Raw genomic sequence first — 25,712 nt, forward strand, 5'->3', positions numbered from 1 at the left:
TCTGCAGTGTTAATAAACCAAGGTAAATCTTCCATATGTAATACTTCTACTTTTTCTTCTTCCCGCAGACAAAGCCCGAGAATTGCTGACTTCCTTTGAGAAAGAACAATTCCAGGTATATAATTGAGGAAGATTTAAGTTTCCAGTTCACCTTTGCAAAAAAAAACCCATTAATGTGTGAGTTTGATTCTGTAAAAGAGAAATAGGCGGTTTGAGGAATAAGTATTTGTACAGTACTTTTTAAGCATTTATGACAGACATCATTTTACAAGAAACAGTAAAGCCTGATCTTCTGGGAAGTGATAATCCATTTGGTCCTGCTGCTGCTGCTTAGCTCATTGAAACAAAAGTCAAATGGTCAACTACTGGCTGTTCAGCAGGAAGGTGACCAATTAGAAGTGTAAGGCATCTCTGCACTCAATCTGGATTTGAAGCTGAGACATTATAAAGTCTGCATGTTCTGCAGCTGTAAAATCTGGTCCAGTGTTAGTAACTGGGAGCAGAACAGGCCTGAAAACAATTATGCACTTCATGATTAACTTCTCTGTTTCTGATGAAATTATTTGAGGTGAAATGTTGGCAAGACAATAAAATAACTTAGTTTAAGGTTTTGCAGAACTCACTCTTCAGATAGTGTCATGAGATCCTCAGCATCCAGCTAAATAACTGGAATAGGCAGATGGGACTTCTCGTCTGAAGGACTCTGTTCCAAATAAAGTACTACTCCCTCAGTCCTGCAATTAAGTATTAGCCTGAATCTTGAGCTCTAGTTCTGTTGTGAGGCCGAGGCCTATATTCCACTGATTTGAGAGAATACGACCAATTAAACCAGGCTACCAAACTCGTTAGAGTAAATTGTGTGCTTCAGTATCCATTTGACTTTTGAGTCTTCCTAGGGCATTTTGATAACAACTAAATGGTAGGCTGTCTTAGCATGTACTTCATTCAGGACCATGCTAACATAATTTGTTAATTTTAGTAGATTCTGGAAAGGTTCCATCAGACCAGAAAATAGCAAATATTAACCCCAGTATAGGAAAGGAGGGAGGTAGGAAACAGTAAACTATATGCCATTTCGCTTGACGTCAGTTATGGGGAATCTGTTAGAATCAAACATTTTGGAGAGATTATGGCTGCACATTTCAAAGAGCTCATGATAATTCTGGGACCTTAACTTTTTATGGTCTATAACAATGACTTAGATGTAGGGAATGAATGTCTGTACCTAATTTCACAGAAGACACCAAGATAGGTAGGAAGATATGTTGTAAAGAAGACAAGGAAGTTGCAGAGGTATATAGATAGGTTGAGTGAAAAATTTGGCAGCTGAAGTATAATATGGGAAAATGTGAAGTTGTTCACTTTAGCAGAAAGAATGAACAGGCACAGTATTACTTAAACGCAGGACAACTGTGAAATTCTGAGCTGTTTCAGGTATTGTAGTGCATAAATCAGAACAAGTTGCTATGCATGTACTGACGCAATCAAGAATTCCATCAGGTATGCTGTCCTTTATTTAGTTTCAATTCTTCTTATAATAATAATGTTGTTATCGCTTCAGTCATGCAGGGCTTTGAGACCATGTCTCAAAACTATGATCACTTTTAGTTTCCTGATTTAAGGAAGAATATAAATGCATGAGAGGCAGTTTGAAGGAGGTTTACTGGATTAAAATCTGGAATGAGTGTGTATTTATAAGGATAGGTTGGACAAACTCAGCCTATTTCCACAGGAGTTTAGAAAAGTGAAGAGTAGCTTGATTTGAATTGTACAGGATCCTGAATTTGACAAAATGGACATGGAAAGGAGGCTTCCTTCTGTAGGCCATTCCAGCACAATGGGGCATTGTTTTTAAAAATAAGTAGTGCCCTCTCAGGACAGAGATGAGAGAGTCTTTTTCCCAGAGTTGTGCAAATTTGGAATACTCCGCCTCAGAAGGGTGTAGAGGCAGGGTCGTTGATTATTTTTAAGGCAGAGTTGGATAGATTCGTGTGAGCAGGGAAATCAGGTTATTGGGGGTAGATGAGAATAGTGAATTCTACGTAGATGGATCAGAGTGAATGGCAGAACAGGCTTGAGAGGCAGAATGATCTGTTACTCTTATTTTGTTTATTTATGAAGTTAGTGGTAATGCAAAGGATGCAGTTCTTCAGTTTGAACAATCTTGTCCAAAGCGTTTATAAATATAGTTTGACTCAGCACAGAGAGATCCCAGTGAGGAAGAAGATCTCTAGAAAAGGGATAAACCGATCATGATCAACCAAGTAAGTTAAGGATCGTGTCAAATTAATTGAGAAGACATGCAATGTGGCAACGATTAATGGTAAACCAGAGGACTGGCTAAGTTTTAGAAACTAACAAGAATGACAAAGTAAAAGGGATAAATTAAACTGAGGGGAAATTAACAAGTAATGTAAAAATAGATAGTAAGAGCTTCTCTAAATATATAAAAAGGAGAACTGAGGCCAGAGTGAACATAGGCCCCTTAGAGAATGAGATTGGGGAAATAATGGGAACCAGGAAATACCAGAGGAGTTGAATAAATACTTTCCATCAGTCTTCAGTGTAGAGGACATTAATAGCATTCCAAAAGTGCGAAACAAGCAAGGGGCAAAATGGGGGTGAAAATAAACACAGTAACTATCACTAAGAAAAATTAGGGGGAAACTAATGGGACTCTAGACTGATAATTCCCCTGGTCCTAGGATTTTAAACAAAGTTGCTACGGAGATAGTGGATGTGCGATTAGAAATCTTTTTGGAATCACTAGATTGTGGGCAAATCCCAGAGGATTCAAAATTTGCCATTGTAACACCTTACTCAAAACAGGATGGAACAAAGTGCAGGTAACTGAGCCATTGGGAAAATAGTGGAGTGTTATAAAGGATGTAATAGCAGACCATTTAGAAATGCCTAACAGAATAGAGCAGAGCCAGTAGGTGTTCATGAAAGGAAAGCTATGTTAGACAAATTTGAAGAGGTAAGAAGCAGGATGGGTAAAGGGGACTCAGTAGATATAATATATTTGGATTTCCAAATGGTGTTTAATAAGGAACCCATGTGAGGCTACTTAACAACATAGGAGTCCATAGTGTTGTGGTAATATTTTAGCATGGATAGGGGTTTGGCTAGCAGATGGAGGATTTTCACAATGGCAAACTGTATCTAGTGAAGTGCTCCAGGAATCTGTGCTGGGCCACAATAATTTATAATATATATCCATGTCATGGTAGAATTGAATATTATTTTAATTGAGAGAGCCTGTAGACAGCTGCAGCACAGAGGAATTTTGTGGTCCTTGTGCATAAACTGCAAAAAACTAGTACCCAAATTCCGTGGGCAATAGAGAAGGCAAATGGACTATTGACCTTTATCTCAAAGGGAATGGAAGATAACAATAGGGAGGTCTTGCTAAACGTATACAAGGCACTAGATGATCTTCAGCCAGAGAGTGGTGAATCTGTGGAACTCATTGGTGAAGAAGGGTGTGGAGGCTGAGTCATTTGACTGTATCTAAGACAGAGATTGGTAGGTTCTTGATTAGTAAGGGGATTGAAGATTATGGGGAGAAGGGAGTTGAGAAATGTATCGGCTATGATTGAATGGTGGAACAGACTTGCGGCCAAATTGCCTAATTCCACTCCTGTATGGAATTATTGTGTTTGCTGGTTTGAGTATTTGGATGTTTATCTTGAATTCTATGCAAAAAGTGCTGTAAAATAAAGATTTGGTGCACTCTGTCGATGATGTGTGGGATTAGATGAATTTTTGGTTTTCATTGTTTAGAAGGGTACAAACCTGGGAAGAAACTGCGCTGTCCTTCATGCAGCACTAACTACAGACGGTCTCTTGGATTCTATGTCGATGAATTATTCTACCTCATTTTAACTTTATCACCCCCCATTCAGCATAGAGTCATACAGCTTGGAAACAGACCCTTCAGTCCAACTAGTCCATGTTGATCATAATCCCAACTCTTCTGACTTGCCTGCCTTTGGCCCATTCCCCTTCAAGCATTTGTTATTCATGTACTTATCTGAATGTCTTTTAAATGTTGTAACTGTACTCGCATCCACCACTTCCCCTGGTAGTTCATTCAACAGGAACCACTCCTGGCAACATCTTGGTAAATCTTTTCTGAATCCTCTCCATCTTAATAATATCCTTCCTGTAGCAGGGAGACCAGAACTGGACACAGCATTCCAGAAGAGGCCTCACCAATGTCCTATACAACCTCAACATGACATCCCAACTCCTATACTCAAAGGTCTGAGCAATGAAAGCAAGAATACTAAGTGTCTTCTTACTACTCTATCTATATGTGATGCAAACTTCAAAGAATTATGTACCTGAATCCCTCGGTCTCTCTGTTCTACAATACCGTGTAAGGCCTGACTTTGAATTGTATAAGTCTTGCCTTTGTTTGCTTTATCAAAATTCAACCCTTTTGGTTTTATCTCCATAAACTAAAACCACATTATAATTTATTGGTCTCGGTGACCAGTTGCATAACATGCAACATCTCTTGTTACTGCTTTTGATGAAATCTTTGTTGTTCGTACACAGAATGTATTATGTAAGCCAGGAATGCCTGAATGTTGGAACTTTATGGTACAGACAGTCCCAAGGATTTGTTATGTTTGACTTCCAATGTACTTATTAAGTTCTGTATGCCTAGCAATAATGGTGGGTTTGTTAGAGTTTTACAGGTCACTTGGATCATGTCAAGTGTTACTGAACAGTCAGTTTGAGGCAGATAGGAAAAATTTGCTATCTTTGTGCTCTGAGTGAGTCACATATTTGGGTGGAGGGTGTAGGGAGTGCTCCCTGGTTTATTGTTCACCAACTCCCTGGTTCTGACCCTGGGCTTATGTAGTGGAATGTGGTGTGGTGGAAAACACAGGAGGCGGTTGCTTCAGAGGCCAAGAAAACTCTGAATTTATTGTACAAACAAATAAATTGAGTATATTTACAGAAAACAGAGTGAATATTGAAAATCTGCCTATCTTTGACTGAGATCTGTCTACCAGTTAATTTTAATCCCCAGTTAAGCCTTGCAGCCATGACTTGATACAGTGGGTGACTTTGCAGAACACCTACGCTCGGTTCGCAATAAACAACTGCACCTCCCAGTCGCGAACCATTTCAACTCCCCCCTCCCATTCCTCAGACGACATGTCCATCCTGGGCCTCCTGCAGTGCCACAACGATGCCACCCGAAGGTTGCAGGAACAGCAACTCATATTCCGCTTGGGACCCCTGTAGCCTGATGGTATCAATGTGGATTTCACAAGTTTCAAAATCTCCCCTCCCCCTACCGCATCCCAAAACCAGTCCAGCTCATCCCTGCCTCCCTAACCTGTTCTTCCTCCCACCTATCCCCTCCTCCCACTTCAAGCCGCACCTCCATCTCCTACCGACCAACCTCATCCTGCCCCCTTGACCTGTCTGTCCTCCCTGGACTGACCTATCCCCTTCCTAACTCCCTACCTACACTCGCCTTTACTGGCTCCATCCCCACCTCTTCGACCTGTTTGTTTCCTCTCCTCTATCCCTCTTCTATCCGCCTCCCACTCTCTCCCTATTTATTTCAGAACCCCCTTCCCCTCCCCCTTTTCTGATGAGGGGTCTAGGCCCGAAACGTCAGCCTCTCTGCTCCTATGATGCTGCTTGGCCTGCTGTGTTCATCCAGCCCTGCACCTTGTTGTCTCGGATTCTCCAGCATCTGCAGTTCCTACTATCTCTGACACAGTGGGTGGCTGTTATTTATTCTAACAGGGGAAAGAAAGAGAGAGATTACCTGCTGACCTAGAGTCCTATTCCACTTCCCTTCCTGAGGGGTGCCCTACAGCGTTAGCCCTCCCGAGCCCCACCTTCCCCTGTCTAAGACTAGCCAAACTGGGTTGGAAGGCCTCGATGATCTTAGGCTCACACCTGGTGTGAAAACGCCATTTTGACTGGCTCTTGTCCGTAGTCTCTTGCTGTAGCTGGAACTCTGCGAAGGGTGGCAAGTACTGGTTATAGTCAGTCTAGTGGTGTCCGCTGATGCGGTTAGACGCATGGGACCAGACCTTGGGTTTCCTTTCTTCTCTTGGTGGTCCTTGCGAGCGGGTTGTTGTCTTGGATGGTGGTGGATATTGCTGGTTTTGCCCTGGTCGGTATCTTGTGTCTCTGGATGCCTTTGCCTCTGGACGTTGAGTAGAGGTTCGTGGTTAGTTGCTGGTATTAAGTGGTTGTGAGAACTGCTTTCCTTCGCGAGTGGGGCCTGTTTCTCACTTGGACTCTCCTCGCGGAGCCCACCTCCAAGCACATACCATGTTGGTATCGGGGCGTGTTGCCAGTCTCTCTCACGCTTACTCTCTTTCTCCTGTTTCTCCTCTTCCTTCACGGCCGTGCTGGGCTCAGGGTCTCCAGATATACCCGAATGCAGGCCCCCTTATTGCCGCCAAATCTGTTGAGCTATTGTTCCTCCTCTTGGGGCTGAATGAGTTTCCTGATCACTGGAGTAGGTGTGAATGGTTTTTCGATTGAGGCAAATGGTTTTGGAATGTCCAGTATTTCTCTTGGATGGGTATTCATTCAGATTTACATCCATACGTGGAACAGGTTTGCATGTAGCACAATGGTGTGGAATGTGCAGTATTTCTGTGCCTGAGCACTGTCTGGAAAATTGTATGGCTTTGTACCTCTGTAGGCTCCAGAAGGTCTGAAGTTGTTTGTTTCCTGCAGTCTGGCTTCCATTGTTTAAGCTGGGGCATGAATAGGGGTATTCCTTTAGTCTCTGCAAGCTATTCCCTGTTCCAGACAACTGCCCCTGGGCTTTTATGTTTCTCTTAAAAACTGAAAGAACTGCAGATGCTGTAAATCAGGAACGAAAACAGAAGTTGCTGGAAAGCCCAGTTCTGGGGAAGGGTCACTGGACCCGAAACATTAACTCTGAATTTTTTCTTCACAGATGCTGCCAGACCTGCTGAGCTTTTCCAGCAACTTCTGTTTTTATATATTTCCCAGTCTGTCCCAGCCAGCCTTTTTCTGGCTCAGTTGCAGCCTGTGATTTCTAGAGTCCCAAAAGTTCAGTGAATTTAATCCAATGTAATTTCCTCAACTTGTGCCATCACAGGGTATGACCATAAACTGATGACAATTTTTGCCTCCCCTTACAAGGGAGAAATGGCTTCATCCCAAAAATGCTGCTGTACTAATTTCCAAGCTGTTAGTACTCCGGGACAATTCTGGGGAGCCAGGAATTGCTGAAGTATTAGGGTTTAGGAAGAGCCCTGGAAACTGTGTTGGCTTGGTGGGAGGCATGGGCTTCTGTGATTCTGTAGCTGAGAGTGACAGTGAAGAAACCCACAAGCAACAATGGCTTTCTGCTACTGAGCAAGATAGGAGCTCAGAGAAACATGAGCAGTACTAATTTGGTGAAGTTACCTGTCGGCAGACAAGCAGAAATTGTCTGAGAGATTTTGCTGGAGTGCGGCTTCCAGGAAGAAATGGTCCCAATTGAGCTAGAGAACCACTAGAGTGTGAGCTGCTGTTGTGTCAATCTGTGATGGAGTGGTCTTTTCAAGGAGTTCTGAAGCTGCGCCTTTGAAAAAGAAAAAAATTGGATTCTCTTATAAAAATTTGTAAGAGATTTGATGACCTGGAATGTGACTAATAACCTGAAGGGTTGCCGAGAAATCGATATGATCTGACTTGACTGCATTTGCTACTTGATATAAACCATGGAATGTTCAAATACAGTTCACCCCTTTCCCATATCTACTTCCAATTAGTTCTGGATGTTGGAAATAAATTGTGTGTAAATATATGTTGCAGATTGTTTCGCTGTTTTAACTTTGTATAATAAAGTTTTATTGTTTGTTCAAAACGTTCGAATCTAGTGGCTTTTTTAAAAATGAGTACGTGGAATGTCTCACTTAATTGATTTAGAGAAAATATTGATGGTTCTTGGCCAAATTATCATGCAAACTTAGCAGCTGGTCTTGGATCTTAAACTCCAAATCAAATTTTATGACTGTCTTGGTGCTTTTTTTCTCTTTCTCCTCACTTGTTGATGGTACTGACACTGGAGCATAAGCAACTGATATCTGATATCTCCGTCTGGTGGCACCCAAGCCCAGGCAGTGGACACTGAGCTATTTAAACAAGAGGGTAATGAAAGTTGATAACTTAATAGATGTTACAAAAAATCTTACTGAGTGAAATCCAACAGTAGTCATGTATATTCCTGTTAATGCTTGGTTACGTTGTTTCTGTTTTTACTTTGATTCTTAATGCCATCATCCATTCTCTTGAATTTTTTTTGCTCCCTTCTCTTATGTCCCCAAGTTGTTCTTGAAGTCTGCTACCTAGAATTAGATGGTTTTCTCTAGTTGAATAGTGGTGACCAGTTGAAGGCTTGCAGTAGTCCGTCCGTGTAGTGTGTGATATTAGCATGTGTTATGATTGGCTCACTAACGGAAAACAGCTTTTATTTTTGGTTGGACAAAAGACGTTGTGTGCCAAAGGGATTAGTGCTAGGGTTCAATGTTTTAGAACTTATGTAAATGATTTGGATGAAGACACTGAAAGTATGGTTGCTAAAATTGCTGATGATGCATGTAAAGGTTGCAAAGTAAGTTGTAACAAGGGCTTAGGGAGAATCAAAGAGCTGAAGATAGATTAATTGAGTTGCTAAAGATCTGGTAAGTAGAGTATAATGAGGGAAATATGAAATTGTTAATGAGAATAAAATGGATAACATGAATCAAATGGTGATAGTTTAAAGAGCTCTGGGATGCAGAGGGATCTGGGTGTTTAAATGACAAATTGCAAAAGGTTAGTATGCAGATACAGCAGGTAATTAAGACTAATATAATGTTATTGTTTATTGCAAAAGGAACTGAATATAAAAGGAGGGAAGTTATATTGGCCATTGGGAGTGACATCACATCTGGAATACTGTGTGTCGTATTGCTGTCATTATTTAATGAAGTTTGTAAGGAAGGCAGTTCAGAAGAGAATCAACCAGATTTTTAGCTTACTAGACTAATACTTCGAATGAATGGCTTGTCTTATGAGGAAAGATTGAGCAGACTAGGCTTTCTATCTGCAGAAATTTACAAAAATAATAAGTGACTTGAGGGATCTTCACAGGATGGGTGTGAAAAAAATACTCTTGTGGGAGCACCTAGAACTGGGGGTCACTGTTTACAAAAATGCGACACCCCCATCTATTTGAGAAATAAGGAAATTTTTTTTCTACAGAAAGTTGAATCTTTGGAGCTCTCTTCTGCAGAGCACAGTGGAATCAGGGTCTTTCTATATTTTTAAGTAGTAAATAGATCGTTGGTAAAGAAGGGGCAATTGAGAATAGGTGGGAATGTGGACCATTCATGATCAGCCATAATTGTATTGAATGGTGGAGCAGGCCACAGGGGCTGAGTGGCATATTGCTGCTCTTAATTCATACGGTTGCATGTTGAGCACATTGATTTTGAATCTAGCTGCAAATTAACAGTGCACATGAAATTGTTCTTTTTTAATTTCCTAGGTTTTGATGGAGCAGAAGTTAGTTTCCAAAGCAAAGAGATTCTGGAGTACTCCAACTCCTGAAGTTGAATGGATTTTATCACAAGTTAAAAAACATGCTTTGGAGAACAGGTACATTAAAAATGGATGTTTTATGATCAGGTTAGCGAAGACCAAGTTCTGCAGCTGCAGTTGACTGTCTTGAACAGGGAGGGATTGGAAACTTTTACTAGACTGTACAATGCCTCCTGTTGCACCCTGTTCCTGTAACGCCCCACCAGTTTCAAATTATATATATATATATATATATACGAAGCTTTATTTGAGCTAAGATGATTTTAAAACCAAAGCAAACACTAGATACTGAAAATCTGAAATATTGACAGAAAATGCTGGAAATGTTCAGTCTGTCGGGCAATACCTGTAAAGAGAGACAGTCAACATTTCTGCTTTTTATTTGATTCCCTTCAATTGTGTATTTAATTTTTGGTTCTTAAGCATTCCTGGGGACCTGTGGTGACCTGCTTTATCTTTTATTTTAATTTGTAGGGTTTGTTTCCTATATTTTAATTGAGCTCACGACTTATGCATAGGCTAAATGTCAACATTGTAGGTATCAATAATTCTAAGGGATTTTCAAGAGAAATTATCTCTTCAGTAGACTGTGATGATTACTTTCCTTAAACTAGTTATCTCCTGTGAAGTTTTTTTTTCTGTACTACCTCTTATTTTCCCTTATTTTAATTGTTTTTGGTCCCTTTCTTCTGTTCCTTTTTTTCTTGCTGCTCATATTTGTTTTGTTATCTGTTTTGCTTCAACCACAAGTTTGCAACTCATCGTTCTTTGAAAAAGATGCGCACACTGTCTTAAGATAGTTGCTTGGTAAGACTATTTGGAAACATAGTGAAGTTATAATGGTGGACTTTAGTTAATTTAATATTGACTGGAATACAAATAGTGTATAGGACAGAAAGGGTAAGAATTTCTGAAGTGTATTCAGAAAATCTTTCTACATCAACATGTTTACTGTCCAATAAGGACGGAGGCCTTGGATCAGCATTGAAAAAATTAGGTAACATTGGGGCACTATTTTTAGACAGAAGATCATGATATCGTAACGCAAAAGACAGGGAGCAGTCCAGACTTCAATTAGTTTACAAAGAGTGATTTCAGTGTGTGGAAAACAGACCTGTCATGGGTAAATTGGAATCAAAAGTTGATGGGGAAAATTGTAACTGAAAAATAGCCTGTCTTTAAAGAGAACGTAGTTGAGATACATTCCCATGACCAAGAAAAGTAGGGCAAACAAAGTCAGGGCTTCAAGGATGACGGAAGATGAATAAAGAAAATATTTTGATCAAATTCACCACTAATCCACCAGAAATTTCCAAATACCAAATGATCAGATAAGACAACTGTAAAGTCCAAAAACTGCTTTACTGTATCAATCAGTAAGATATACTTGCCTAGGCATTTGTAATTCATTACCCCAAATGTGCTAATCAGCTTTTCTTTTGCCCTGATCAAAAGTGAAAAACATTCTCTTTGAATTCTGTTTATTTTTCAGAGTTCAACTTTGGTCTGAAAGTCCATTTATAATACCGTTTCTCCTGTGACAATATATGCTACTCCAATACTGATTTAAATTAATCTCCAGTTTCTAACATGAACACTGACCAGCTTATGACCACAATACTTGACACCAGTGCCATACAGCTCATGTTCTCCAGAAACGCCCCTAGTTGCAAGGAGAATAAATAATCCATTATACGTCTGGGCTTTTTGTTTTACAGTTGTGGTATGTATATTAGGGAACTTCCTTATGCTGGTTATAAAGTACTAAATTTGTCACTGCATTAAGATGCACTTACAAAATGTTTACTCTTGGCATTCCCCTTCATGTAACTTCAGTTTGCACTTCAGAAGAATATGGTAGAATGGAAAAAAAATCTTACTGCTTAGCTAACCTCTGGCTTTGACATGTATTTTGCGGTGGTAAAGAACTTCCTTTTTTGTTGCTTAGTTGAAACCTCTGAACCTTTTATTAACCTGCAATTTGAATTTCATTAGTAGTATTGGTTAGGGAGTCTGTGTCATCCTGCCCCATCGCTCTTTGCTATATGTACAATCTAAAGATAGCTTTGCATACTGCCTCTGCAGGTAATTGATGTCTTTTAACTCTGATGGCCTTTATACACATTTTTAGTAAAATAACTCTTGAAGTTATCTTGGGGGAATCCCAGTTTAGCAGCAAATCACATGCACTACATCCTACAGAAAAATATGTAGATTTGCCACAATATATGGGGGCTTGTCCAGTACCTTTCAATGCAGTAAGGGAAATAGTTATGTCATCCTGACTGTCAAATTGGAAAATTGCATTCATTTTCACTGAACAAATCATTAACAAAGAGCGAAAGACTTATTTGTTTAGAGCCTTTCAGAACCAACATGTGTTTCAGTGCACTCTACAGCCAATGAAACACCTTGAAATGTGGTTACCAGTTATAATATAAAAATGTTTAAGCCAAATTGTACAATGCAAACTCTCTCAAACTGAATTTATAAACTGAAAGTACGATGGATGCTGGAAATCAGAAACAAAAACAGAAATTGGTGGAAAATCTCAGCCGGTCTGGCAGCGTCAGTATAGAAAAATCATAATTAACGTTTCTGCTCCAGTGACCCTCCAGAACTGATGGCAACTGGGAAAAGGTTAGTTTTTATGCAGAAGATAGGGTAGGGGGACGGGTGAGGAGTAAACGATAGAGCCCAAAGAGAGAGAAGAATAGTTGGAGAAACAAAAGAGTAGGTAACGGTTAGCCTAGAAGAATGAATGGCTGCTAATGGGGACTATTAGTGGCTAACAATGAGTTGTGTGCAATAGCAGAACATACGATAACAAAGCCTGATGTGTGGGGTTTGGAGGGTAAGGACTTGGGAGAAGGTGCTCCAAGACTTAAAATTGTTGAATTCGATATTGAGTCCAGAAGGCTGTAGAGTTCCCAAGTGGAAAATGAGCTGCTGTTCTTCCAGCTTGTGCTGAGCTTTGCTGGAACACTGCAGCAAGCCTGAGACAGATGTTGGAAAGGGAACAGGGTGGCATGTTGAAGTGGCAGGCAACTGGAAGCTCAGGGTCTTTTTTTGTGGACAGAATGTAGGTGTTCTGCTAAGTGTTCACCCAATCTACGCTTTGTTTCCCTAACGTAGAGGAGACCATATTGTGAGCAGTGAACGCAGTAAACGAGATTGAGTGAAGAGCAGGTAAAGTGCTGCTTCACCTGGGAAGTGTGTTAGGGCCCTTGGACAGACGAAGTAAACAGGCAGATGTTACATCTTCTGCTCTTCTGAGGGTTAGTGTGGGCTTGTTGGGCCGAATGGTCTGATTCCACAATATGATACCTGTATTCTGTCATGACTCTTACTCTTTACTCTTAAAGGAAGCATTGAATAACGCGAAAGAGGGATAATTGATTTCCTAGATATAACATTAGCTCACTTGCAGGAGATGTCCGTGTGAACTGAGGTTGCAATGGGGATGAAAAGCAGAGAAGCAAAACAGTATACAGAAAGTTAATTGTAGTGCTGGAGCGTTGTAGGCTGTTTAGAGCGCACAATTGGCGTGAGTTGTGGTGTTTGGCACTCTAGAATAGATCCTGATGTTGAAGCAGGTTGCTAAAAAAATCTACCAGAAATTGTTCCTGTGCGTGTTTTGCAGTAGAAAGGACAGATCAGTGAAGATAAGAAGAGCAGGAGATTTTGGATGAGACAAAAACTCGTCACTAGTACGTGGCCTTGCCTGCTAAGGAATGATCTGATGTAGAGTGAATCCCAAAGTGACTCAACAAAGACTTGTTAAAATATTTAGAACAAACTAGAATGGTTTTTAGATTCTACTTGTTTCAGAAAAATGTAAAGCACTCTGTGAAAGTTAGAAATTGAGTTGCATTTGTGTTTGTGTCTGTATTAAAATGAATTATGTTCTTAATTCTAGCCTGAATGAGATGGTCTGATTGTGTTGCTCTGCCTTTTAGAATTGCAAGGAAAATATGGTGGGTAGCCCACGTAGTTTTCTGTGTGTGGATCAGGGTAATTGTCGTCTTGTGGCATGCCGCCCATTTCACTTTGTAGAAGAGACATGGTCAGTTTATGGAAACTTTCCTTTTTCCTCTGAACAATTTGACTTAATGGAAACTATGTTTGTAACATAGTTTTTTGAAACTTTACAGAGAGCTGGTGGTGGATATACTTCTGGATGATGGGTTCCTTATTCCAACGGAGGAGCAGCTGAAATTTTTAAACATTGACTGCCCAGGTAACACAATAGATTTAATTGCATATTATGCTAAAATAGGAGCACAATATTACATTAAGGCGAAATATGCACTAAATTCTATCAGAAATTAATTGATGAATGGTGAGCTACAAGTTTAAATAGCTATCTAGGAATATGATGTTTTGCCAGCAATGGAAATGCGAATTAAATGGTGAAGACCGGGTGCTTTATAAGTAAGCGATACAAAATGAAGGATAGAGACAAGACCAGACCAATTTGGTTAGCATTGTGAAAGAGTAAAGTATGTTTTAACCATTTTTGGGGTTTATTTAGCCTCAAATATAATGAGAGAGCGCAGAATAGGGGAGCAGTCAACAGGGAAGGCACAAATATTGAGTTGTGCTATTGATTAACTTACATAAAAAGGAGACAGAAGAATTTTGGAACTTTGTTTAGCAGAACTTCCGAGACCAGTGTGTTCTTACATAATCTATTGAGGAGTTATTGCTGCATCTGATGCTGGGGTGTGGTGGGCCAAATGCCCATAGAGGTTAAGCATGATCATTGTCTAATAAGATTTAGGTTCGCAGTATAGTAGATCAAGAAACTACCTAAACCAATCTTTTGTAAGAGAACAGGCTTCAAGGTAATGAGAAGGGCTGTCTCCAAGGTAGACATGGGACCAAAGCCTGATAGGAAATGCTGTAACTGAATGATGGGTGATCTTTTAAGGGGAAGGTGTTTCTTGTTGGAATGTATCTAAAGGGGTGAGCCAAAACCAAGGCTCCTTGGATAGCATGTTGGATGTGATGAAACAAAAAAATGTACGTGATGCATGCCAGCTATGTTCTTCAGCCAAAAAACAAATAAAATGCAGTGAGTTGACTGTGGAAATGAAGAGGAAGTTAAACAAAAGTGAAATACTACAGATACTGTAAATCTATAACAAATGCAGAATGCTGAAGGAACTCCTGTTTTGGTTTGATTTATTAGGATCACATGTAACCAGATACTGTGAAAAGTATTTTTGCCTACTGTGCAGACGAATCCTACCTTACACAAGTACATCAGGGTAACAGAACAGAATGCAGGCCACATCTGGTTGAAGTAGAGACAATGATTCTTGAAGGAAATTAGATGACGGAAGTAAACATTTGGGTTCCGGGGTAGAACAGGGAATGGAATTGATTTGAATTATTCTACAGAATGCTGACACCAACTCAGTGGTCTGAATTACTTTAGTGGCTGCCCCCACTTGGGTTCAGTGGGTGGAGGTATGATACAATGTCATTAACATGTATGCTGTTTAGAAGAAGACAGTCTGTGCTGTTCTTTGCTAATTACTATTACTGATGAGCTTAAAGTTCTGAACTACGGAGAAGAAAACCAATCAGGTCTTCTGCTCCTGATCTTTGTCTAATAATATTTCTTGAAAATGTGAACCTGCATGTCCATTACGTTTAGGTTGGAGCTCTGTTTTTTTTCCATAACGTACCAACTACAAAGGTTTTAAAGACTGATTGATTATTTGGTTCAGTACTATAGGATGACGTGCACAGGGAACAAAATTTCATGAACAGATTTCGGTGTGGTTTGTTGGTAATGTAATAGGGTTGTGTTGGCAAAACTTTCTTGCTTTTCTTATGTTAAATTGTTTGGCTTGTAAAATGTCTATTATGTAAATTGTTCAGAATTGAATAAATCTTCTTGGTGCTTAAACTTTTTCCATGTCTTGAAATGAGTAATACATAAATGCACAGATTATTTCTATAAGTCATTTATTTCATGTCCTTTACATTATGATAGAATATTTTGTGGTACTTTCAAAGAATTCCCCTAAATTTATACAAACCCAGTGTTAGAATGAAGAGCAGGAAAACAGTGCAAAATTAAGATGTGCCTCATTTTATATTTCTTTAATCTATACATTTAAGTTTATGACTTTTCAATTTTATGTCACTGTAACAATGTTTTTTGTTGAAGGAGAGTTTGTAGATTTGTCAAATCCTGGAATTCCTCGAACGTTCTGTCGCTTCTGGCAGCCTCTTTTTAAGTGCCTCCACACTCGATATTTCACACCAGTGCTGCTAGAAAAGCTGTTTGCTGAACTGAAGCTTTGCTGTGACACCTCAGGCCTGAGGATACAGTATGTTACGGGCTGGATCACAGAGATACTTGCAGCCAATGCAAAAGCAGGTAATTTACTTACTGTTTCTAAATTGCAATAGAACGTGGTTTCTTCTTTCTTGTTCTGTTCATCACCAGTCACCCTTCCCCACATTTCTGCATTCCCCTCCAAGCATCCAGTTGCTCATTCAAGTGTCTTTACCTTTTAATTGATTCATACAATCAGAAAATTCAGGATTGAATTCCAATCTCTGCTGAGTTACTGAATCTTCAATGTAGTGGTCTGTTACAATTGGGATCTATGTTCCTTGGCTAGAGAAGGGCAATTGGGTCATGTTTGCTATTCAGTAACTTTAGCTGGAAAATGTCTGTATAGGCATCATCTAAGAACAGAATTTTCTTAGTCTGTGATGCCACCAAGAACAATCAATTAATGAGCTTACTCATGAATAATGGCTACTTGGCCGAAGTGCTGAACTTTTTGCCGTAACCTTAGAAAATTTCTTTATCGTAGTGGCATTATGGATAAGGAGGAAGCAGAAATTGCGCAACTATCAGTTTTCGTATTGCTTGAGTTAATTGACTCAATTTTTGGAATGATTTGGAGTTGATTAACATTAGGAATTAATTCCTGACTGCATTTTCTTTTGATACAGGCAGTATCAATAGGGACCGGAAAGAAAATAGTCAAATAATATATCGAATTTTTTGTGGGAGAATGTCATTTTAGAGACGTCTGTGTTTCGCATGAAGCTAAATAGCAGGGAAATGGTTTTTGATTTTTTTGTGCTGTCCAAGTTTATATGTAGTTACGGTTAAATTGTGACATCCAAGTTGCTTTATTATTGTTAGAATACATTAAGTGTATATAAACTTGAAATTTAAAATGACTTGCTCACAGTGTGAAAATCCTAGGGCTTTTGAATACTCTGAACAATAATTCTACAGGATTGAAGCTTCAACTAGGCCATTTGTTACCACAGGGAATCTTATGATTTGTAAAGTGGAAGGACTAACAAGAGATTGAACTGCTGAGCACATAATAGAGAACACACAGTACTTTGGTGTCAAATTACACTGGAAAATAGCTGCACTAGAAACTTGAACATATCTCCGAGGCAACTTGCATGGCGTGTTAATGTTTTGAAATATAAGTAATGCTCGCTTCCCTTTTCTAACAACTTGCAAATGTAAAGTAATACATTTGCTCACAAAAGCGAGGATTTCCACTTGATATCTCAGTTTTAACGGGAAAATGTTCTAGAGGTTTATGGTTTTCTTTTAAAAGTTTAAGGAATTCATTCTGTTCAATTTATATTTTTAATGTCTTTGTAGGAAAAAGATTGAAAGGTTTACCACGCAGCCAGAAAATAAAAAGAAGCATGTGGCAGTTGTTTTTATTTCAATGTCCACTGGACTGGCACGATCTTCTAGAAAGCTGTCTTGCTGCACCATGCCAGGCTACACCTCATCTTCTTCAGCAGTCAGTATAACTTGCTCTTGATTCCTGTGTGTAACAAATAATGGTGATGCACCAGTGAGTTCCTGTCGCAGGCAAATTTAAATCCAAACTAATAATACAAAAGGAGATTATCCTGAATGTAGAAGGGATACAAAAATATTAAGGGGAAGAGGGAACAGAAGAGTAAGGTGACAGCCTGGAATGCAAGTTGAAGGGAGTTTGTAAAGCACTTTTTAAAAATTCAAAGAAGTAACAGAAGGACATAATGATGAGGGAAAGAAAGAATGAGTACTTGGCTGAGATACATAATCAATGCTTTGCATAAAACACTCTGGTAATGAGAATAAAAGAGTACAAGGAAAGGAATTGGAATTGAATAGGTAGAACAATTGTTAAGGAAATAGTACTGAAAAAGATGATGGCTCTCTGAAGTGAAAAATATACTTGCTCTGATTGAAGCTTTGTAAAATGCTGAGGGGCAACAGGATGAAATAACAAAAAAAAGTTGTTTTATCTTCAGGATGTGGGACTTGCTGGTTATTGTCTTTGAGAGGTGACTTAAAATCTTTCAAATGTCCGTTTGCACGTGGAAGTTATGCTGGAGAGCTGGTTGGTTACCAATTGAATAGCTTTGTTCAAAAATGTAGAAGGTGATAAACAGTAGGCTGGGTATTGTTAAATACCCCGACCAGGTATATGTAAAATAGGGTGGGTGTCTAGCCACTTTTACACTCAGTTGTGAACTTGACCCCTTAATATTGAGGATGGGTGGGGACTGCCCACCATATGTAAATAATAATTAAGGATCCATTGAGCTTCTTAAAAGTCCAGTTGACGTACAAGGAAGCCAGTTGGCTGAGGTACCCTGTTTCGTTTTCAAAGTTTTAAAAATAGAGTCATAGAGATGTACAGCACAGAAACAGATCCTTTGGTCCAACTCATCCATGCCTACCAGATATCCTAAATAAGTCTAGTCCCATTTGCCAGCATTTGGTCCGTATCCGTCTAAACCATTCCTATTCATATACCCATCTAGATGCCTTTTAAATATTGTAATTGTATCAGCCTCCACCACTTCGTCTGGCAGCTCGTTCCATACTTGCACCATCTTCTGCGTGAAGAAGTTGCCTCTTAAGTCCCTCTCATGTTAAACCTATGCCCTTTAGTCTTGGACTCTCCCAACCCAGGAAAATACCTTGTCTATTTACCCTATCCATGCCCCTCATGATTTTATAAACCTCTATATGGTCACCTCTTGGCCTCTGATGCTCCAGGGAAAATACCCGAGGTCTATTCACCCTCTCCCTATAGCTCAAATTCTCCAAACCTGGCAACATCCTTGTAAATCTTTTCTGAACCCTTTCAAGTTTTACAACTCGCTCCCTAAAGCAGGGAGACCGGAATTGCATGCAGTATTCCAATAGTGGGCTAACCAATGTCCTTTACAGCTGCAACATTACTTCCCAACTCCTACATTCAATGCAAGCTTACTAAATGCCGCCTTCACTATCCTGTCTACCTGCTGCTCCATTTACAAGGAACTGTGAACCTGCACTTCAAGGTCTCTTTGTTCAGCAACACTCCCCAGGACCTTACCATTAACTGTATAAGTCCTGCCCTGATTTGCCTTTCCAAAATGCAGCACCTCACATTTATCTAAATTAAACTCCATCTGCCACTCCTCATTCCATTGGCCTATCTGATCAAGATCCCATTGTACTCTGAGCCACTTTTGCTGTCCACTGCACCTCCAATTTTGGTGTCATCTGCAAACGTACTAACCATACCTCCTGTGTTAGCACCCAAATCATTTATATAAATGACAGAAAGCAGTAGACCCAGCACCGAGCCTTGTGGCACACCACTGGTCACAGGCCTCCAAAAAAGCAAACCTCTACCACCACCCTCTGTCTTCTACCTGTGAGCCAGTTCTATATCCAAATAGCTAGTTCTCCCTCTGTTTCATGTGATCTAACCTTGCTAACCAGTCTACCATGAGGAACCTTGTCAAATGCTTTACTGAAGTCCATATCAATCCCATTGACCGTTCTGCCTCGTCAATTCTCTTTGTTATTTCTTCCAAAAACTCAATTAAATTAGTAAGACGTGACTTCTCATGCACAAAACCATTTTGACTATCCCTAACCAGTCCTTGCCTTTCCAACCTGTCCCTCAGGATTCTCTCCAACAACTTACTCACCACTGACGTCAGGCTCACCAGTCTATAGTTTGTAGGCTTTTCCTTACCACCTTTCTTAAATAGTGGCACCACGTTAGGGGTACTATGTTTGAAAGGTTGGAGGGTCATTTACCCATTAGAGGCACCCCAGAGAAGATCGACTCCTTTCCTTACTATCCACCAGTACTTCAAAATACTTCAAGGTGGCACAGTGGTTAGCACTGCTGCCTCACAACGCCAGGGACCTGGGTTCGATTCCTGCCTCGGGCGACTGTGTGGAGTTTGCACATTCTCCCCGTGTCAGCATGGGTTTCCTCCGGGTGCTCCGGTTTCCTCCCACAGTCCAAAGGTGTGCAGGTTAGGGTGGATTGGCCAGGCTAAATTGCCTGTAGTGTTCAGGGAGGTGTAGATTAGGTGGGTTATAGGGGGATGGGTCTGGGTGGGATGCTCTGAGGTTTGGTGTGGACTTGTTTGGCCGAAGGACCTGTTTCCACATTGTAGGGATTCTATGATGATGAAAATAACCCAATACCTCCTCTTTTAGGAGGCCAATCTCTCCTGATCCAATACTGCCTTTCTTCTCTCTAGGTTCCATAGCTGTTGCCTTCATGAGCTTGCCTGCAGTCCTGGCAGTGCCTACTACTAAATTCTGTAGCTGCCAGAACTTTTGGAGCTGCCGGTCAATCTTTGACAGCTGTCTCCGAACTGTCAGATCTTCTGCCAATTGAGGGATGGAAATCCCACTTTCAACCTGTAGATACTGCCCACAGCATGTTGTAGGTGGTAGTGAAATTTTACTTCACCGGTCGGGGAGATGAGCAGTACAAAGACCCCCAATGTTTTAATTAAATGTTAAATGCAAATTTAGGAGTACTTTTAAAAAAAAAAGACATTGATAAAAGAAACGCAGAAGATAAACTTTCAAAAGTTGTTTGCTAAAATGCCTCAGATGCCATTTTGTTGTCAGCAAGAGCATGTTCAACTATTGCACCTTTCTTGAATTTAAATAAAATATAGGAGGCAAGCTCACCAGTGCTTTCTTCACAGCAATATCTTGACCAATAGTTAACACCCCTTTCTCATGAAGTATGAATTGTGGCTTTTTTGAAATAGTTATTCTTGCATGTGTCCTGATGAGTGCAAGGTGAACAGCTTTGACAACTCATTGTTCTTTTCAGTAGTACTTGAGTTCTGTATTACCAATCAACTAAATTAAAAGAGGATCTGAGAGAGATGCTTGAAATTGGGGATTTTGATTTAGTAAATAGGGAAAGAGATGTTTTTCTTGTTCTTGAGAATTGGAGGATGTCAGTTTTCAATTTTAAAGCGAAAGGAGCCAGGTGAAATTTTTGGGGGGAGTAATGGTGTAGTCAGAAGGGAACAAGTGTAGTTTATTTTAGAGGAGTTAGTTAGCACAATGTGTTGAATTGCCTTCTGTGGTTAATATTAGGTGTAAAATTGATTAATATAGTGTTACACATCAAAGCAATCCTTATTATGACAGGTTTTACTTGAAAGTAAGTCTTGGTTTATGACATTTTATATTGTGATATCCCTTTCCTTGGAAACATAAATATTTTAACTCTTTCCTTGTTTTATGGTTCCAATCTTACTCATGAGTTTATATTCCTTATTAGCAATTTGTCTGACTTCTGTTATTGACTGGAACTCTTGTAGAACAGATCAACAAAGGTCTGCTGGATTTTGAGCTACGTATCTTTTTATACAAAATACAGATGCAACCTAAATAAAACCTGACTTTTTTATTGTGCAATTTCAGGATTTTAACTGATATGGACTCTCCATTACCCATTTCCACACAACAGAAACTGCTCCAGCTGTGTTCTATATATATTCAGGAGCCAGGATCTTTCAGTGTTTCTGACTTTCCTGTTGGCCATGGCCAGTTACCAGTGTACACTGTGGAAAATCTCCAACTGAAGAGTGGAATTGAGTCTCCAAATGAGTTGACTGATATGGCGCACATGGAGTTTAGAAAGAACATTGAGCCATTGATGATCCCCACCTCTGGTGAGGAAATGGCACAAACAGTCAATCTTGAGATGTTGTCTGAAAAGATTCAAGCACTGGAGGGGTCAGTGTGGCAGATATGCACAGGTATGCTAGTATTTCGAAAAACTTCTATTCAAGTTAATGCTGATATTTAAAATGGTTCCACTTTTTGTAGCTTTTACACTTACACATTCTGGTGAAACAAGTTTAGGTACCTAGCTACTGCATTAAAAATTCTTTGGTTGAGTATTGTATGGAATATATGATGCAAACTGTCAGCATCAATCTCCCAAGAGCAGTTCTACTGTTTTTTTGTAGTTTCCATGTCAGTAGCCTCTGAGATTGAGATGTCCCAGAGGCACATTTTTCAGAAAATGATTGCTGAATTTATTCAGTTTAAATAATTAATAACTGCAGTAAAGTAAGTCACAATGGAATTTTATGTAAACATTTAAGCAGTGTTTCCAAAGAAAATTAAATTCAAGTGATGTTGACATGTTCTTACTTGATACCAATTTAATAATTTCACCAACTAATGAGCCATTGACTTAATTGCTGGATTTAAAACTTAAATCTATGTAGTGAAAAGAGACCAATTTCATCCTAATCATAGGTTATGTTCTTTTAGCAAATACAGTTTGTTGCTGTAACAAGTCTGTTGTTGGAAATGACTCTATTTTGACGCTGATTTAAATGGAAATCAGAAGTGTAAATTCTTCCTTGCAAGGCTAATCAAAATATATGGCCAACTAAATTAGACACTTTATTTCACAAATAATTACTTCAGTAATTATGTTGAAGCTTTTTTTAACACTGGGAGCAAACAGACAACACAAGATTTCATTAAAAGGAAATAAGCCTCCCTATTTATATCATTTGAAATATTAATTTGACTTCTCCCATGCTGAATGAGTAAAAGATACTGCACGGTATAGTATTAAAATCATAAACTGAGCTAGACCTTCAAGTATTTTTGATTTGGGCTGAATTCAGTGATTTTAGACAGGACAGCTATCTGGCACTGTGCTTGTCCAGTGGATTAGGGCACTTTTTGGATTAGAAGGAAAGACATCACCTAGGCCTTCTGATTCTGATTGTCTGCTGACTGACACCAGAATCTGTGTATGTCAGATGAAGGAGGACAGGATTGAATTGGCTGTGATACTATTTGTGGTCAGGTGGTCTGCCAATATCAACTGCTTTTGCACATGAAGGATGTGACAGTATTGAGAAAATCTTTGGAACTGTTCTCAACTTAGAGTAATTTCTTTTGGCGTGTTGGGAAGGGATGAGCTGAATTGTTTTGCTTCTAATTGGAAATCACTATTCCTTTTCTCATTGATCTTTTTTCGTGGTTTTTGGTGAATCTCGGGAGAGATATGTTAATATTCTGGGGCATGTCAATATAAAAAAGGTGTTGGGTGTTTTTAAAAAGCATTAAGGTATACAAGTCCCCAGGTCTGATTGGATCTAGTCCCGATTGCTGAGGGCAGCAGGTGGCGAAATTGCTGGGGCCTTGTATGAATTCTTTGTATCTTGTTTAGTCATAGGAGAGGTCCCAGAGGACTGGAGAAAAGCCAGCATTCTTCCCTTGTTTAAGAAAGGCAACAGGGATAATCTGGGAAATTACAGGCCAGTGAGCCGTATGTTAATGGTAGGGAAATTATCGGAGAAGATTCTTAGCGATAGGGTTTGCTCACATTTGGAAAAATATAGACTTAATAGTGAAAAGCAGCATAGCTTTGTGTGGGAAGGTTATGTCGCAGAAACTTGACTGGGTTTTTTGAGGAAGCAATAAAGATGCTTGATGAGGGCGGGGCAGTAAATGTTGTCTATGTAGTGCTTGACCAGATCTTTCATGGCAGGCTGATGCAAAAGTTAAAGTCAGATGAAATTCGCGGTGAGCTGGCAATATGGATACACCATTGGCTTAGTCATAGAAGAGCGAGTATCAGTGGAAGAGTGTTTTTCTGACTAGAGATCTGTGACAAGCGGTGTTCCACAGGAACAAAAACAGGACAGTTCTGAAGAAGGGCCATTGGATCAGAAAAATTAATTCTGCTATCTCTCCATGGATGCTACCAGACTGCTGAGTTTTTCCAGCAATTTCTGTCTTGTTTCTTATTTCCAACATCTGCAGTTCTTTGGCTTTTTTGTTTGGTATTCCATAGGGATCAGTGCTGGGACCCCTGCTGTATGTAATAAACATAAATGATTTGGAGGAGAATGTAGGTGGCCTGATTAGTAAGTTTGTGGATGACCCAAAGATTGTGGGAGCTGCAAATAATGAGGAGATTTGCCAGAGGATACATCGGGATGTAGAGCGGCTGGAAGCTTGGGCGCAAAATGGCAAAAGGAGTTTAATCCAGACAAATGCAAGATGATGCATTTTGGAAGATCTAATGCAGGGTGGAAGTCTGCAGTAAATGGCAGAACCCTTAGAAGCTTCAATACACAGATCTAGGCACACAGGTCAAAAGTTCCTTGAAAGTGGCAACGCAAGTGGATAAGGTTGTCAGGGAGGCATGTATTGTGCTTGCCTTCATTGGTCAGGACATAGAATATAAAAGTTGCATATAAAAGTCATGTTGCAATTGTCTAGAATGTTAATTAGGCCAGGTTTGGAATATTGTATACCATTCTGATCAACACTCTCTCTACGCAAAGGGTGTGGCTTTTGCGAGGGTAACAGTTTACCAGGATGTTGCCTGGTTTGGAGGATATTTCACTGAGGAGAGATTGGTCAAACTTGGGTTGTTTTCTCTTGAATGTTGACGTAAGAGGAGCGACCGTACAAAATTTAGAAGTGTGGATAGTCGATGTGTTTTTCCGAGGGTAGAAGTGTCAATTACTAGGGGAGATAGGTTTAAGGTAAAAGGGGCAATGTTTAGAGGAAATGCGAAAGGCAAGATTTTTAGAGGGTGCTAAGTGCCTGGAATGTGCTGCCAGAGGTGGTGTTGGAGGCAGATTCAATAGCAACATTTAAGAGGCATCTCAACAGGTATATGAATAGGGGGATATGGACTGCGTGGAGGCAAAATATTTTTAATTTAGAAAGACATGTGTCAGCACAGTCTTGGTGGCCAACCTCCTAAATTCTCATCCAAATCGTTTATATAAATGACAAAATAAAGTGGACCCAGCACAGATTCCTGCAGATCATCGCTGGTCACAGGCCCCCAGTCCAAAAACAACCCTCCACCACCACCCTCTGTTTCCTACCATCAAGCCAATGTTGTATCCAATTGGCAAGCTTTCCCTGTTTCTCATATGATCTAACTGTACTAATTAATCAACTGTGCAGAACCTTGTCGAAGGCTTTGCTAAACTCCATTGAGACAAGATCCACTGCTCTGCCCTCATCAATCTTTTTGTTACATCCTCAAAAAACTCGATTGAGTTTGTGAAACATGAGTTTCCATGCACATAGCCATGCTGACTATCCCTAATCAGTCCTTGCCTCAAATGAATGTAAATCCTATCTCTCAGAATCCCCATCACTGGTGTCAGACTGTCACCAGTCTATAGTTCCCAGGCTTCTCCTTACAGCCTTTCTTAAATAAAGGCATAACATTAACCACTCTCCGGTCCTCCAACACCTCACCCATAGCTATAGATGATACAAATATTTCTGTTAGGGGCCCTACAGTTTCTTCCCTAACTTCCCACCACATGGGATACACTTAATCACGTTCTGGAGATTAATCCACTCATGTCTTTTAAGACCTCGAGCGCTACCACTTCTGTAATGTTGACTGTTTTCAAGACGTTAACATTTATTTCCTGGTTCTCTAGCCTCCATTTCTTTCTCCACAGTGAAAACTGCGAAGTATTCATTTAATAGCTCTCCCATCTCCTGTCATTCCCCACATAGACAACCTAGTTGATCTTTAAAGAGCTGTGCTCTCTCCCTAGTTGCTCTTTTTTAAAAACTTGTAGAATCTCTTTGGACTATCCTTTACCTTATCTGCTAAGGCTTTTTCGAATCCTTTTTTCTCTCCTGATTTCCTCAATTTCCTCTGCTGTATTGTTCTTTGTTTAGACTGAGGGGCTAGTAATTCGCTAAGTTGATTTTTGTCCTTGTGGATGTGATACCTGGGCAATGTTGCATCTTGCTGGGCAGATGGCAGTGTTGCAGC

At 39.9% G+C, this 25,712-nt stretch overlaps 1 protein-coding gene across 1 annotated transcript in view; it reads left to right on the forward strand.

Moving 5' to 3' along the window:
* Positions 1-25,712, forward strand: part of las1l (LAS1 like ribosome biogenesis factor) — a 97,723-nt gene that overhangs the window by 49,577 nt on the left and 22,434 nt on the right. The window contains exons 4-9 of the mRNA XM_048605304.1: positions 69-115; positions 9,539-9,648; positions 13,746-13,831; positions 15,776-15,988; positions 17,255-17,402; positions 21,341-21,678. Coding sequence (XP_048461261.1) covers positions 69-115; positions 9,539-9,648; positions 13,746-13,831; positions 15,776-15,988; positions 17,255-17,402; positions 21,341-21,678 — 942 coding nt within the window. The remainder of the gene's footprint in view (positions 1-68; positions 116-9,538; positions 9,649-13,745; positions 13,832-15,775; positions 15,989-17,254; positions 17,403-21,340; positions 21,679-25,712) is intronic.

Source organism: Rhincodon typus, chromosome 14, assembly GCF_021869965.1.
Source record: "Rhincodon typus isolate 14 chromosome 14, sRhiTyp1.1, whole genome shotgun sequence".
Classification (NCBI taxonomy): Eukaryota; Metazoa; Chordata; class Chondrichthyes; order Orectolobiformes; family Rhincodontidae; genus Rhincodon; species Rhincodon typus.